Source organism: Cydia pomonella, chromosome 4 (assembly GCF_033807575.1).
Source record: "Cydia pomonella isolate Wapato2018A chromosome 4, ilCydPomo1, whole genome shotgun sequence".
Lineage (NCBI taxonomy): Eukaryota > Metazoa > Arthropoda > Insecta > Lepidoptera > Tortricidae > Cydia > Cydia pomonella.
In genome coordinates this window covers 10,399,286-10,415,029 of record NC_084706.1, presented here as the reverse complement: position 1 = coordinate 10,415,029, position 15,744 = coordinate 10,399,286, and the positions used below count along the sequence as shown (strand labels likewise).

The following is a 15,744-nucleotide window of genomic DNA, read 5'->3' as shown; positions in this document are numbered from 1 at the left end:
GCTGCTCCAGTCCTGTGTAGATCTTCCGTCTTCGGCTCCGCTGGTTTTCCTTCTTCTATTGGAGGTCTTCTCTTTCCCGCTGCTGGAGACTGAATGAATGCCACTAGCTTGGCTCTTCCTATTTATACCCTCTAAATTTTGGTATTACAACGTTCATTTCGTCCTGATCGTCTCGATCGCTCTCTTCGTTGCGTTTGTCGCCCAAAGTATCTTCTGTACTCTTCTAACTTTTCATCGACGACATTTTGGCTCCAGAGTGCAAGCGAATTTGAACTTACTGTGTATGAACTTAAGATTCATTTTTAAATAACTCATTTATTCGGAATTTTTCCTATGGGATTTGTTTTTTCTAATTTTTAAGTAAAATACTTGATTTTTAATGAAATTTAATACTAAATCAGATATATTTATTATTTACTAACAATTTTTAATAAACTTCCTTCTTTGAAATTGCGTATTTTTGATGTTATGAAGAAAATAACCTAGAATAATTTTTATCATGTTTTCTCGAATTTCCTGTTATTTCCACTATTAATTATGACTGAAATTATCTTTTAACCATATATCCTAATTTTCTACAGCTTCATTTAACTTCAAAAACCCCAATTTTCCATAATTTTTAACATTTGAATTTTACATGAACAAATAATAACCTAATTTATTGTTTACTTGTTTTCCTGTATGTCCTATTATTTCCTTTATTAATTATAGCTAGAATTATCTCTTAAAACATGTGTCCTAATTTTATACAGCATCACTTAGCTTAGAATCTCTCAATTTCCTATAATTTTTATCATTTGAAACTTTTCTTGTTTATCTCTTATTAGTAAGAGTAGGAGATCACTTTCTTAAATAACTGTCTGACTTTACATATAATATTCTATATAAATCAACTGGAATATTCTTCTTTTATCTCTTTAAAACACCTTGATTTCTCAGTGAAATTCAGAGTTAGATAATTTTAGGGTTTAAATGCTTACATTCTATCAAATATTTTCCTATGTACAAATTAGCTTATAATATTATTTATTTGGAGTTTCAGTTTCATACTTAACACAATTTTCAGGGTAAATACATAATATGATTCTCTAGTTTTATAGTAATTAACATAATTAAGTTTCCAATTGTTCAGAAATCATCTATGCAAAAGTTACATACATAACTTCGTTTTACATGATTATGTTTCAACCTTATGTGAAGAGACTAGTCTTCCTATGAAATTCTCTGCAATCCCAGCCTATTTAATACTATCCCGCATAGATTCAAACATTAAATTGTTTAATTAATAATGTCAATGAACCCTTTGTGATATTTGATTTCCTATCCAGCTCAGTATTAACAAAAGTATTCCTATATACAATTATATGTCCCTATGTCTCTAATTAACGATGGCTGAGGACATCTGTCTCGTTACAATCCCTACCGTCTAATATTTTTTATTGCCATTGCTATTTTAGTGATGTCATTTGACATTGAACCTTAATACGTCACCTTTTTGTACATGTCAAAAATTACTTAAGCTCTTTTTACAGTATATAACTAACTAGGTTATCTTTATGGCTCTTTGCCCTATACTAAATATATATACCTATATAATATATATAATCTTACTATACCAAAACACGATACACACGAACGTCACAGGTACAACAATCATAGAAGCATTCATATAATTGTGAAAGAATAATATGTTAAGTAAGATAAGACATTTTCCAGTGTTCATTTCATATATTTATTTCAATTACCACAACGTGAACTCTTAAATAGCCATGTGCTCAAAAAGAAAATACATATGATTATCAAGAAGGAAAGTTTAAGACGAATAATATACATATGTCTATTTGACTACTATTATCACGCCTACGTCAGTGATGAGTCATCGTGCGTCTCTTTGGGGGCTACGGACGCCGACATACAACACGACGGCTTACCGCTAGTTTCAAATCACCACCACGAGCGCGCGCCCGTTCTGAGGCATTCATTACCTAGTATTTACGATATATAGTGATTTTGTAGTGACAGCCGGTATACCAGGTTAGTTAATTTTATTATACGTATTTTATATATAAGTTTTATAATTTTATATTCGGTTGTTTGGTAGCGTAGCCAATTGTTTCTAACAACAGTACGAGTAATATTTCATTGTGAATTGGGCATATTGGTAAGCCCTCTTTTAAGATATCTGAGCATCTTCTTTTCCGTTGAACGGTAGATTGGCCTAAGATGGCAAATAATACAGAGAATACATAATCTTATATCATGTAACAACTAAATTAGCTATTATATAGGCGTGCAGAGAGAGCAGATATTATAATAGTATGTATTGATTGACATATTTTCATTAAATATCTCTTAATTTACATACATTGTTATAGTTAACCTTTTTATTAAGTTGTCTTGTGACTGACCGGTCGCTGCCTTTTAAATTTGTATAAGTAGGTAGGTAGGTGCTTACCTTCTTCACCACTTTGACTGTCTGAAAAATAAATCAAAGTATTTTTATTTCGGAAATAAGTTTTAAATAAAAAAATGAGTAAATTTTTTCTGTAAGGCTCGTTGATCACAAATATTTTAAACCATTTATGTTTTCTCGTTGTTTATAGCATTTACCTTTTAAAACGACTGGAAAGCAGGCAATAAGACAAGTGACCTTGGCACGACACAGGCCAATGCTTGTATACAGATAACATCTAACTATCTAATGATGTTTGTTTTAGGTTATTTGTACTTGGTCACCATAGTTTTTATGGTCGCTTTTTCAAGTGTATCGATCTATTTATTGAGTACCTACCTGTAACAGTGTTGACACACATATGTTAATTAACCATTGGATAAACCGCGGATAAACTATAACGAGACAAAGACTATGTATTGCTGTTATTGCTCACCTAAGTGTTTTGCTGTTAGTACTAAGCTTAAGCCCTGGATTAGTATATTTTTTTATTTCACCAATTTAGCGTGGGCACAAAGTAATTCAATTGTAAACCTTAGAGGTACTCGGGAATCTATCGAGAAATTCGTTAAAACATAGAGAAATAAGTATTATGCTTACTCAATAAATAGTTAAAAACTCAGTAATTAAGTATGTTTTTAGCAAGCTTTGCGATTACTTATTTGTAATAGAAACTAAGCTTAACTAACTATTAAGTTTTAAGCGAGTTCATAACTTATTAATAATACGTTTTACTATATAACACATTCAACTTATTATTTATTAATTAAGTAAACTGATGTATGAATTACGCACTCTGAGCTTACTTAACTATTTCTCTATGGTCATAATCGTGGTAGGCTTCTGTCTAAAAAAATCGTAAAAAAGAGAGGCAAACAACAAACTTGTAACTATTTTTTATATAGGTACTTTTACTGTCATGGCGACAGTTTACGTAAAATAAATATTTGTTTAGCATATAAACTATGTAACAATTGAGCCAGTTATAAACAAATCATGTGATTTGCATTATGTATTACTATTTTTACTTTTATTACAATAAAACATATTTAATCGGAACACAAATAAAGACATCTTCCTGTTTATCTACACGCCGCGCTGGCAACAAGGTTAACAAGATACCAGTGGTATTTATTTAACGATAGAAAAGTCATGTTATATTAATATTAAATAGTTATAATAATTACACATTAATGTAAACAACGACAAGGGGAATCCTGATCCACCGTGATACAGTTTTTACTAGTACGGGGATCAGATGACGCTTACTCAATGTTTCATTGTATTTACCTTAAAACTTGTGTACAAATTATTTACAATGGTAAGTTCACCTTGTATCATTTATTACTTGTAAGCAGTTGTGAGCTATCATGTAGCTAAATAAAGTTTTTTTTTTAAATTCAATTATGCTCGTAATACTGCAAAATACTAACTAACTGCCATATTAATATTAATAATTATGGCGTTAATTAGGTAACTGACCGCGCCTAAACCACGCCTTTGCGATTTCGTAGCCACGTAGTTTAATCCTGTTGCCGTCCAGTAGGGCTAAGATGGTCGGCTCTTTATCATTTGTCACCATACTTGTCACCTTCTAACGTATGTAAGTGCGAAAGTGACGGGCATAGTGACAAGCGATAAAAATGGAACCATGCTTTAAGATCTTATCTGTCACCCCCTTGATTTGAAAATACTCAATAACTACTCTGTAAAAACTATCTTCACCCCGCATAGGAAAATTGCACAATTTTTGCGGTCGACTAAAGACAATTTTCCTCTGGAGATACCTGGTGTGTACAAAGTTAAGTGCAGCTGTGGAAGTTCGTAAATTGGGCACTATTGCCTAGCGCACTATTGCCTGTAGAATCAAAGAACACTTCGCTGCGGTCAAGAACAATGACGTTCGCGAGTCAGCTATCACGCGCAGTGTCACTGTGAGTGTGGCGTGCTTGGAAAGACTAACAAGTGTGGACGCGACCAGTGGTAACGTTGAAAGCGAACGCAGCCGATGCGCACGAATGAGGGTAGACCGAGCGCGGTCTACACAACTTTGACACCAGTTACCCGTGAATGAGATGCATGTAACTGCGTCGAACTATCGGGAGTTCAAAAACAATATAAAAGATAATCACTGTTTATATTCCGGTCGATTTAAGTCTAATAAAACAAATTCTTGATCGATATCATTTGAGTTTTGTTTGTGAAAGACAAAACATTGTGAACGAAGAAGAGAAGGTATGATACGATTTTGATAAATTCACGGCTCCTGAAATGACCATTATAATTGGTATACACTGCAGAGGTATTTTTTGTTCAGACTTCGAAGGTTGAGGGGTGGTGGTATGATATTGTTAGCATTAATTACTTTGACCCTTGAATTCTTCTCAATAAACAACTGTAATCAATCACGAAGAAATAAAATATTATAGTGTAATATAAATGATATGTATAATCCACGTGACTAGGTAGTCGGCCATATATAATTATATAAATTAATATAACTAATCTCTGGCCCCAACAATCTTAGGATGCAAATTTTTATTAGTATAGTATACCTAACTGTATCTCAAATCAGGCATGTCAGTGTAGTAAAGATTAATAAATATCACGTAAATTTTTCGGCTTGGTCTGGTGAAATAAAATAAAAAACACCTGATACCTCATCTACATATGTAAATGTTGTAACCAAGTTTTATAGGAAATACATATATTGAATCCTGGGCCAGATGTCTTTGGGCCAATAAACCCAATATGGAAAAATAAGCTAGAATTTAGATTAACAGTCGTTGATGACTAACGTTTTATGTGGAAATATCGGTTACCACTTCTTGTATGTAAAAGCGTGTCATTTCCTATCTAATCTATTCAATTAAGGTGTAATTCATAATGAGTAAGACAAGTTATCAAATAAGTAGATTCAATTGATTATTGATCCTACAATATAAATAACTACACTACTAATGTAAAAGGCAAATTTCTCGTAGCTACTTTTATGGCACTAATTTAATTGACAAAATTATAAGGTTACAAAAAGAAAACAATCAAGACCACTTAAATAAGAAGCATAATTATTGGAGGAAAGGTTTCAGTTGGATAGCGACTGCAGCAGCGTTGCTGATGAATTATGATGCTGATGTCACTTTCAATCTGGCCCAAACATAAACCTGTGTTCCCTGTCTTTTCCGAAAACATACCTACCCAAAAGTTAAGGGGTGTAAAGGTTCATTTTCGTATTTAATCCTTATCCAGATGAAAAGGTACTCCTTTTATTTGGATTAGTATGATAAAATCATTAACTACATGCCCACAAGTTGTAAACTATTATCCACAGGAGAGAAAACTTGTGTGTTAGCCAGAACTGTGCGGGCGGCCTGAGGAAACAGGGAAGATGAGAATCGTGCGCCTTGTTTGTAGTTTTAAATCCATGGTGACTGCTTAGGTGTAAGGCCAGTACTTAGGCGGGCCGTATGCTTGTTTGCCACCGACGTAGTAAAGAAAAACATAGGTTACGGTGATTGCTTACCATCAGGTGGGGCGTAAACTTTATTGTTTGCCACCTTTTGGTATAAACAAATACCATCGTATGCTTGTATGTCACCGACGTCGTATTAAAAAAAAACATAGGCTACAGTGACTGCGCTGTTACTTTTCTTACCGTTTAGCCCTATCCCACTTGATTTATTTTTTACGAAAGATATAACTAACTTATATTCTTTCATAATGATTAATACTGTATTGTTAGAACAAATATATTTTAGAGCAGTGGTTCCTAACCTTTTTAGTCCTGTCACCCCTTAGACTAACTAGGGATCCTGATTATACCCCTCCTCCCAATAATCATCAATAGTCTTTCTTATAGGTCTAATCTTTGTTATCTTTAATTAAGCTTATTACCCCCTTGAAATACCAGTATTATTACATTCTCTAAAACGTGTGTGTTGAGAATTCGAGAGGCGCCGCGTATCGCGCATCTAAAATTGACCGTGACCTTGTCTTTTTAGTGGGTTGGTTACAGCTGGATCATTTTAATAGAGCAAATGTTCTTATCCCGTCCTTAATAGAAGCAATTAGGTACATTTAGTGACATAACTCGTTAAATAGTTAAAACCTCAATTGGAATTTGTTAGCCAAAAAAATTGCTATGTTAGCTAGGTACAAGTACTCTCGTTTCAGTAACTCAATATTTTATATCAAGTGGTTGGTAAATTAACAATTGAACATAAAGTTTTAGTCCTAAAAGTAGCAGACTTGAATCGGGGAAAATTGGAACGAACATTGTATACCTAATAAATAGCGGCTCTTAGGCCACTCAGTCAATAAGATGTAGACAACACTGAACTCAGGGGAACATTTATGCGACTAACATTTTTAGGATTCCGTAGTCAACTAGGAACCTTTATCGTTTCGGCATGGCCGTCTGTCTGCCTCTCTGTCCGCGGCTTTGCTCGTAGATATAAATAAATCACGGCGGCAAAGTGGTAAATATAAAAACTAGAAAAAAACTAAGGTACCTACCACCCCTAGACATAAAATGGGGATAACTTTTTTTTGGGTGTCATTGGATAGGTAATTTGAAACGAATAGGGGGGTATTGAACACCCATTTTTTGATAAACTTATTTATTTTCGGAAATAATCGCTTCGAAAAAAAATGTGCCTCAAACGTTAGAACCAAAAATACGACTAAGTATATTAAAAAACGGGAAAATGACCCGTCGTCGTCGTCGCCGTTGTCGATCCCAACTCACAAGCGGTATTGAACCTTTAAGTCTAAGGAGAGACTTTGCCTCCTTATGTGTGTTCTACCACTTGTACAATGGGCTGTGCTCAGAAGAATCGTTTGACATGATGCCCACGGCTACTTTCTATCACCGCACCGCCCGCCGTCGGCAGGGTGTTCATCCTCACACCCTAGAACCTAAATGGTCACGCACTGCGCGGTTTAAGAGGAACTTCCTCCCGCGCACGCTACGGTTGTGGAATGAGCTATCTGCCGAGGTTTTCCCGAGGGTCTACAGTATGAAGTTCTTCAAAAAAGGAGTGTACAGATTTTTAAGGTACAATTGTAAACTTAAATAAATAAACAATAAGATGGCCTAAGGCCGGGGGCGTAGTACCTCAATGTAATAGCCTCACAGTTTAACTAGTATGCTGGCAGTTCATGAAATATGCTTTCGGACATGTTACTTGTATTTAACTATCAAAATCAAAACTCAAGAAAACACTGTTTATAATTTTATTGAGGGAAATTCGAAGAACTTAATCACAAATTAACTAGGTATTTCTAACGAAACGCGGTGCAGTTCCTAAGAGACTAGCGCACTCTACAACTGCTGGAAGTAGAATGACCTCTCGCCATTCTCGTGCCCTTCCCCTAGACTCCGTACAGCGCCACAGATGGCGCTTGCATCCCGCAGCAACATCCGACGAGTTATGAGTACAGACTCATGACCATTAGAGTCATTTGACCATCCATAATCATGACCAGGATGCGACACGGCCATCTTCCGTCACACACGTCCTCGTGTGAATCTGCAACAGCGAAAATACATGAACAGTATCACCATAGTTCGGTCAATCCTGACTAAGTATTTGTCACGAATTCCGTTTTGAACAATGAAAACTCCAAAATGCAATTTTTTTTGTTATTTCACACAAGCAACTAATACCTTAAGAAAAGAAAATATCAATAATTCTGATACAAAAGAAATAGTTCGAGCTCAAGCACCCATCAAAACAAGTTCTCATCTTTTACAATATTCAAAATATTGGATTACAGTGTCTCTTTTATCCGGCTATCCCTGTAGCCTATACAACCAACCCTGTGATCACTTTACATATAACCATCCCTGTGGTTTTATGTGACACATAAAATCATCCCTGTGATTTTCATGACTGCGACTCAAGAAGATACTTACCAATATGGTAAAGTTATTAATCAGATTCTACCAGTTCAGATATTTCAGAATCACTGATGTTAATGGGTGCTTGTCCCTCGGACATATCTCTTAACCTATCATGAGCGTACTTGTAGGTGCGTTTTGAATTTAGAGCCTTTAAAACACAACGGTCACCTTCATGTGACTATATGATCTTATTGGGTCCTTTAAACTTAGGGTCCAACTTCAAAGTTTTGCCTTGATTTTGGTCAACTTTTTGTTTAGAACCGATTTTTATATCTCCTCTGCAGCATTTTCCCTGATTTCCTCGAAGCCTACATCCACCTCAATATCCCTAGTGATCAATGACAACAGTCTTGCTACCTGCTTAACCTTACTTTTCATCAACTGAAGAGGCGAGAACTCTGTAACCCTATTAACAGAGCAATTAAAGCCAATTTAACATTTCTCAGAGTTATAGAACCCTTATCAGTTTTATTTTACGTTTTGAATAAACCAACTATTTCAAAATGTGCTAAGTATCAAAATAAGTTAACAAATGAAACTCAACGTGTTGATTTTCATGGAACAATAATTCATGACAAAAAGGTCACCAAATCAAAGTAATGAGATGCTTTTGCTATGCTCTAACAGTTGCTTCCATCTAGCAACTACATACTCAACGCGTCTATCTCTATCTAGTAACTACGTCACATATCAAATCACTTACACCCAGCGAAATATGGACTACCTGCATCCGGTATCCATCACATTGACCGCTTATACTACTAAACCAAACGCACGCCACTCCCAGTTTTTGCTGCACGAAAATGGAAATTTTACTTTTATTTATGACTACAACGGTTGTTAATAAACAATAATAGTACGTCCAATCACAATTATACAAATTGATCATTAAAATAGAAGACAAGAAATAACGAAATGTCGACGACGGTCAACCGCCATTTATATGATGGTGCGTAGTGGTAGTGACCCATGCTGAAAAAAATCATCATTACTTGGTTATTTAATTCAATACACCAATACATCTTATATTTTTGAAAAGCTAATAAAATGTTCCGTACTTAGTACTTAGTTACTAGTGCTGTTAAAAGACTAGTCTTGAAGACTTTGAAACCTTAAAGACTCGCAAACCTTGAAGGTTTAAGTTTTGAAGACTTAAGCGTTGAAGGTTTGAGCTCAAAAACGGTTCAGAATCTTAACGACTCAAGCTTTTTATGAGCTCTTAAGAGTAAGTCTTTAAGACCCGGGCTTCATAGCCCAAGCCCCTCGAACCTAGAAGGCCTAAGTAGAGCATTAGAGCTCAAACAATGAGCGTTCTAGGCAGAAAGTATTATCGTGGTTTTTTTTTAAGTATATTATGAACCCAACAAGGTACGTTGCCACTTTGTAGTCATGTCTAGGTGTAGTGATTAACAGATCGCAAAAAGACTGATGTCACTTATAAAATTGATCTGCAGTCGAAAAAAAAAACTTAAACTTTATGTTTAGAGGTATCGTTTACCCACTTTAATTGATATTTTACCAACCAAAATGCGATTAAGTACGAATTATTTTATTCTTTTTTCCCCTATTTCACAAAAAAAAAAAAATATTTTTTAATTCTAATGACCTCAGGATTACGCTGTTAAAATCTCTCGGGTTCCTCACGGGCACCCTGTATAATTATCAAATATGGCATAAATTGATCTATGTAATTTGTTAGAATCTTTAATACTTAAATGCTCTAAACCTTATAGACTTAAACATTCAAAGCTTAGGAGGCTTTAAAGCATGAGGCCTAAAGACTCGAGGTTTCTGTGATCGTAAGCAGTAACGCGAATTTGAGGCTTATACGGTCGAGGATTTACGGTTCAAGGCTTCTAGACTCAGCAATCGCGAATCGAGTTTTGTAGTTTACGCCTCGAAGCTTAAATTCACAACAATATTGGTTACTGCTTAGTTGTCATACTTGTCATCTTTAAAACATGTGTAGGTAGCCGTATAATTCAGTGAGTTATATTAAAATACTTTTATTTTCTACAATAGCCATAACCTTAAAATGCATAATATTAAATGTAGTAAAACTAATCACTTGTATAAGTGTTACATATTACAAAAAAAAAAACTTTTTTCATTTGTTTTAGAATTTTAGTCTTAAATTTGGAGGTAAAATTTAAAGCTTTTAAAAGTCAAAAAAATGTGCCTCCTCTAACATTTGTATGCCAAACAATTAAAATAAAATAAATATATGTAATGTATGTGGGCGGCAATCCTTGATGTTTGTTTATATGCATATTTTTAAATACTTAATTTTAATTAGATTTTAATAATCTAAAATCGATAGTTACGAATTAATATAAAAAATATTTGATTTAAAGGAGGCGTAGTCAATTGACTGTTTAATTATAACTTTTATATGAGAAGCTGATCATGTTTAATTAAAATAATCACAATATTATTGTACTAAATAAACATTATTGTTAAATTATAACTTATCATTAGACGATCTAGGAAATATTAATAATTGGGAATTGTATTGATAAACAACTATAGCTCAGGTGGTGTGGCGTGATCTCAGGTAGTCCTACCTGGAAGGGTAGGGCGGGAAAGTTTATTTAAGTGGTTGCATGCCTTTGGTTGATTCATTCTTATGCTAAGCCTAGACTGTGTAAGAGCTCTAATCGTGAATAAATAAACAAGTGAGTTATTAAGTGAAACGTCTGTTTCTTATCTTCTTTTCTATCCTAATGGATGAAGATGAGAATGTGTTACCACCCGATGACCATGCGGACCATACGAATAGTGGAACTTCGCCGACATGTACCTAGCTTAATAAATACATTCCACTAAAATTGTTTTCTAACTACACGATCGGTCGAGTCAAGTGAGATTTTTCCAAATAACTACTTATGTGTTATAACTATTTCAATCCAAATAAAATACAAGTGTTTCAAAACACTACTTTACTTAATGATTGAGCTTACCCACTTTGGATTTATTAAAATTGTGTTTATTTTCCTGCAGATCCAACATGAACGTAGCCCCAGTCGGTCCTCAACCCACCAACCTCACCTGCCCGTCATGCCGCGCCTCTATTGTGACACGGGTAGATCATAAAGCAACCACAAAAACACACGTCATCGCATTGCTACTGTGTTTGTTCCTGTAAGTACCTAGTACCTTCATTTTAATATCCTATAACTTGTATAGACTGGCTCCACTGACTGTCTTTTTCGAGTAGAAGGCAAACCGTAATAGTACTCGTACATTTCGATTCTAGTGCAGAAATTATGTCATTACTTCACGAGTACCGAGATATCTCGAGAACTAGTGCTTTTTACTTTTCCACTTGTTCCAATTCATAACTACTTATTGATGAGTGTTAATGTTAGTTTCCTTTAAAAGTCGTAATCAGCATAAATACCTACTGTTAATAATTGTAAAAATAATAAATATAAGCATATTTTATTACTTACCTCTTCATCATTATAACACGTTTATTTTTTAATATTGAAATTTGAAAAACCGTTCTTAATAAGTTGTCTGAATGGAACGGAATAGCTGCCGAAACGCCTGTCAAAGCACAGGCGTTTTTTCTTTCTGCAAAAATGTTTTAAGTTTCCAAAGGCAACATTCGATATTGTTTTCATACAATTTAAATATACGAGACACAAATAATCGTAAATAACGATACTTAGGTAGTATAATACTTTATATTAACAATCGTTTCTGTCTTAAAGAACATGCATAAAAAACTACTTGTTGTTTTTCTTATTTTTTCGCAACTGAAAAAACGTCGTTCGATACACGTGCGGAAATGTCATTCTTCATTTCAAGTAATGACATACTTTCCGCACTAGCATCGAAATGTACTGTTTTATTTCCAATGTAAGAGGAAAGATGAGTGATCATTTTTCCTTACAAACGTTCTCGATATTTTCTTCTCTGGATTTTGGCCCTAGATGAATATTTTTTTAATATGAGTTCAATATTACCAATATTCTTGTTCTTATAAGAACTAGGTGACTTCAAACAGCGCTAAAAATGGCCAAATAAATGCGCCGTAAACAGACGCCTATTCGAAATAATAAACGCAAAAATCAAACCGACACAGATAATTTCTTTCTCATTACGTTTATATATCGATTGTTTGGACGGAGCCGCAGTTGTCCTTACCGGACATTTTTGAGGTTTCGCAGAGGCAATTTTTGACCCCCATTGTCTTAAATATTTTAGCTGTTGCGTTTGACCACATGACCAATCCATAACTTAATAAGCCTTAATATTTGTCTGGTATATATTAGGTATTTCTTTTAAGATGTAGTTTTTTAGTATTGTCTGGTAATAAATTTTCATATTTTTATATTGCAGTTGCTGGCCATGCGTGTGCGTGCCTTATTGCATGGATTCCTGTAGGAATGCCGACCACTACTGCCCAAGCTGCAACACCTACCTCGGAACTTACCAAAAATAATACCAAACAATTACTGAGACAACGTTTTATGATGATTCCGTAGTTATATATATAGAGTCAGTCTATATCAGTGCACTTTCATGCTCATTTTATATACCTAAGCATGGCTAAAATAGCTATATACCTAATAATTAGCACGTACCACTTACCCGCATATTAGTTTTAATGCAAGTGTTAAAACTACCATGTGGTGGCCTATGCCATCGAATTGCGCAAAGAATACGTCTCCATATTATCAACACGTAAGGGCTCTTTCCCACTGAACATCCTGTTTTTAGCGGTTACAGTTTTCTGCAGGATTCCGTTTTAGTAGTATCCGTGCAGTATCCCGCAAATAGTATGCTTGTGTGAACGTTGCTATGTATATTAGCACGTATACTACTAAAACGGGATCCTAAAGACAACCGTTACCCCCAAAAAACTGGATGATCAGTGGGAAAGAGCCCTCAGAACGTTTTCAGATTTTTACAATCTTAGTTCATCCTTTTCTCAATGCAAGCGGGACGCGCTGTGATTACAATCATATTGTCAAAATCTGAATTTGCCTTAAAAATCAGTACACGTCATATGGTCAAAATGGCATAAGCCCTGATGTAGACCGAGATTATAATGTTTTTAATTAAGATTACTAGATATTAAGACTAAAAATAAAGGCACCAAAAACATTTCAGAAACATATGTCAATAATTATTAACTAACACAAACGGGACTTAATCACGTATTAAGTTTTAACAAACATTGCAATTTCAATCGGGACGAGGGTTTGGGGATCTCATCCACATGGAATCCAATCATTGGTTTATGTAAGCGAGAGCGAATATCGACAGTCGAAAAATCGAATATCGTTAGTGTTGTGTGTCGACAAAGTAACATCCCTAGTGCGCATAATGTTCAAGTCAATAAACAAGATCAAGTGCGGGTAGTTCGAAAAACTCGCGCGGCTAGAAGATGTTGATGTCTGATTGAACTTTAGCCAGTCTTTTCCGAGACCACGGGGACAACGCTGTCCTCGAAACGTCGGAGGTAAATTTAAAACTTAATACGCGATTAAGTCCCGTTTATGTTAGTTAATAATGTGTAAAAATCGTGAAAGTTTAAATCAGTGATATGTAAATAATGTTATTATTATTTTTCTTTTAAGAGCAAATACATTTTGTATTGTCCTGTATTTATGATCGTTGTAAAGACGATTGTGTATTACAAGTGACGTGTTTTTTATAAATTTATTCTTAGTGTTTCTAAACCATTTAAAGGCGACATTAGATAACATTGAGGCTTCTTTACAGCACCGTAGTATACCTAGTTCTTAGTAAAGCTGTACGTTATAATACAATATCACTGACATGAAAAATGATGTTTCTACTAAAATAAAAGTACAAATTGAAATGAGAATACGAAACTGTTTAATGTTCTTTTAGTGGAAAACATAAATATTATCAATTTTCAGTAATCGCTTCCAAAGGAAGGTAGAAGAATAAATAAGAGTAAATACAACACATTTTTAACACTAAGTACCTGTTCTATAAATATGGTATACACCTACTCTTTAATGAAAAATACAGAACTGATGTGTAAAACTCGAGCATATATACGTAAGTCACTATTTTATAATAGGATAGTAAAGTATTATACCGGAAAAAAATGGTCAAATTCTAGAGTTGAATTGTTTATGGTAGGTATTAATAAAAAATATAAATACCAGAGGAACAACTCGTAAGACAAGACATCATCAGACACAGCGCAACAATAATCAAAGATATTTGTATTTACAATAGTTCACAATGTTTAAATGAGTAATCCTGCTATTTTTTGTACCAGTATTTTTATTCTTTTGGGGTGGAAAAAACAGTTTTTTAATACGAAGAAAACTCTAAAAAGTCATGTAATAAAAACATCATCAACTACTTAATTAGATTCCTGATGCTTTTGGATAGGTCTAGGTAAAAATATTTTTTATCTTATCTACCTAAAGTTAGACAGGTATGTAACAAGACAGTAGATTCTGATGTATGTATTTTTTGATATTATATTAGTGTCAGTTTCCCTAATAATTATACAATTTACTGTTTTTTTTAACTTGCTTGTCGCCATTTTAGAATAATTAGAAATTTAATCATAAAATTGTACGTGCATTTGGAGGTGCCTTCTGTCCCAGTTGACATTGTGTACCACACTTTTATGCAAGTTCTGTGCAAAAGCACGGGCTGTTAGCGCAGTATTCCTCCCTACAAATCCAAGAATAAAATCAAGGATGTAGGGAATTGTGAGTTTACCGTTTTTGAACACGTTTTAGTCCTATTTCCACGGCCAGATAATGTCCATAGTCTAGCGAACATAATTCATATTTTAGACACGCAATGGCGGTAAATTTTGTAACACTGTTTTGAACATGAGTGAAATAAACTTTTTTTTATAAGACTAATGCATTTTCAATTAAATGGTTGTGTAATTTTATACTCCATATTGCTTGTTGTGTTATTCATTATGTATCATTGGCTATGATTTAAAAAAGTCTAAACAGCAATATCAAACCATGTGTTAGTTACTTGTTTTGTTTTACAAAGCAGTGGATTCAAACAACAAACAAACATAACACAACGAACAAACAAACAACAAACAAAGAGTTAAACATAACAAAGAGTTGAATAGTACATTACGATACAAGTGCGAAAAATAGGAAATTCGAAACGAGTGGCGATAAATTAAAACACGACCGAAGGGAGTGTTTTAAATCGACACGAGTTGCGAATTACCTATTCGCACATGTATCGTACAACGTTTTACAGTACATATGGCCCTTTAAATGTTCGACACAGTAACGTAATATGCTACTTCTCGCACTAGTGCTATAAAGTAGCCCCATATGTACTGTAAATATTATTTTCATCACACTTGCTCGAACAAGATCTTATTTCATGCAGGTGTATTGAAGAACAA

At 34.2% G+C, this 15,744-nt stretch overlaps 1 protein-coding gene across 1 annotated transcript; it reads left to right on the top strand.

The window, feature by feature from the left end:
* Nucleotides 1-1,876: 1,876 nt before the first annotated feature.
* Nucleotides 1,877-15,225, top strand: LOC133517058 (lipopolysaccharide-induced tumor necrosis factor-alpha factor homolog). Its single transcript, XM_061850201.1, has 3 exons — nucleotides 1,877-2,034; nucleotides 11,358-11,498; nucleotides 12,705-15,225. Exons 2-3 carry the CDS (start codon nucleotides 11,365-11,367, stop codon nucleotides 12,805-12,807), a joined length of 237 nt encoding a protein of 78 aa, XP_061706185.1. The 5' UTR covers nucleotides 1,877-2,034; nucleotides 11,358-11,364; the 3' UTR covers nucleotides 12,808-15,225.
* The last annotated feature ends 519 nt before the right edge of the window (nucleotides 15,226-15,744 follow it).

Bases quoted from the DNA above. Each gene is read 5' to 3' on its own strand.
- LOC133517058 (XM_061850201.1), top strand. From the start codon at position 11,365: ATGAACGTAGCCCCAGTCGGTCCTCAACCCACCAACCTCACCTGCCCG. The intron at 11,499-12,704 runs GTAAGTACCTAG...TTTATATTGCAG, and splicing joins TTGCTACTGTGTTTGTTCCT to TTGCTGGCCATGCGTGTGCG.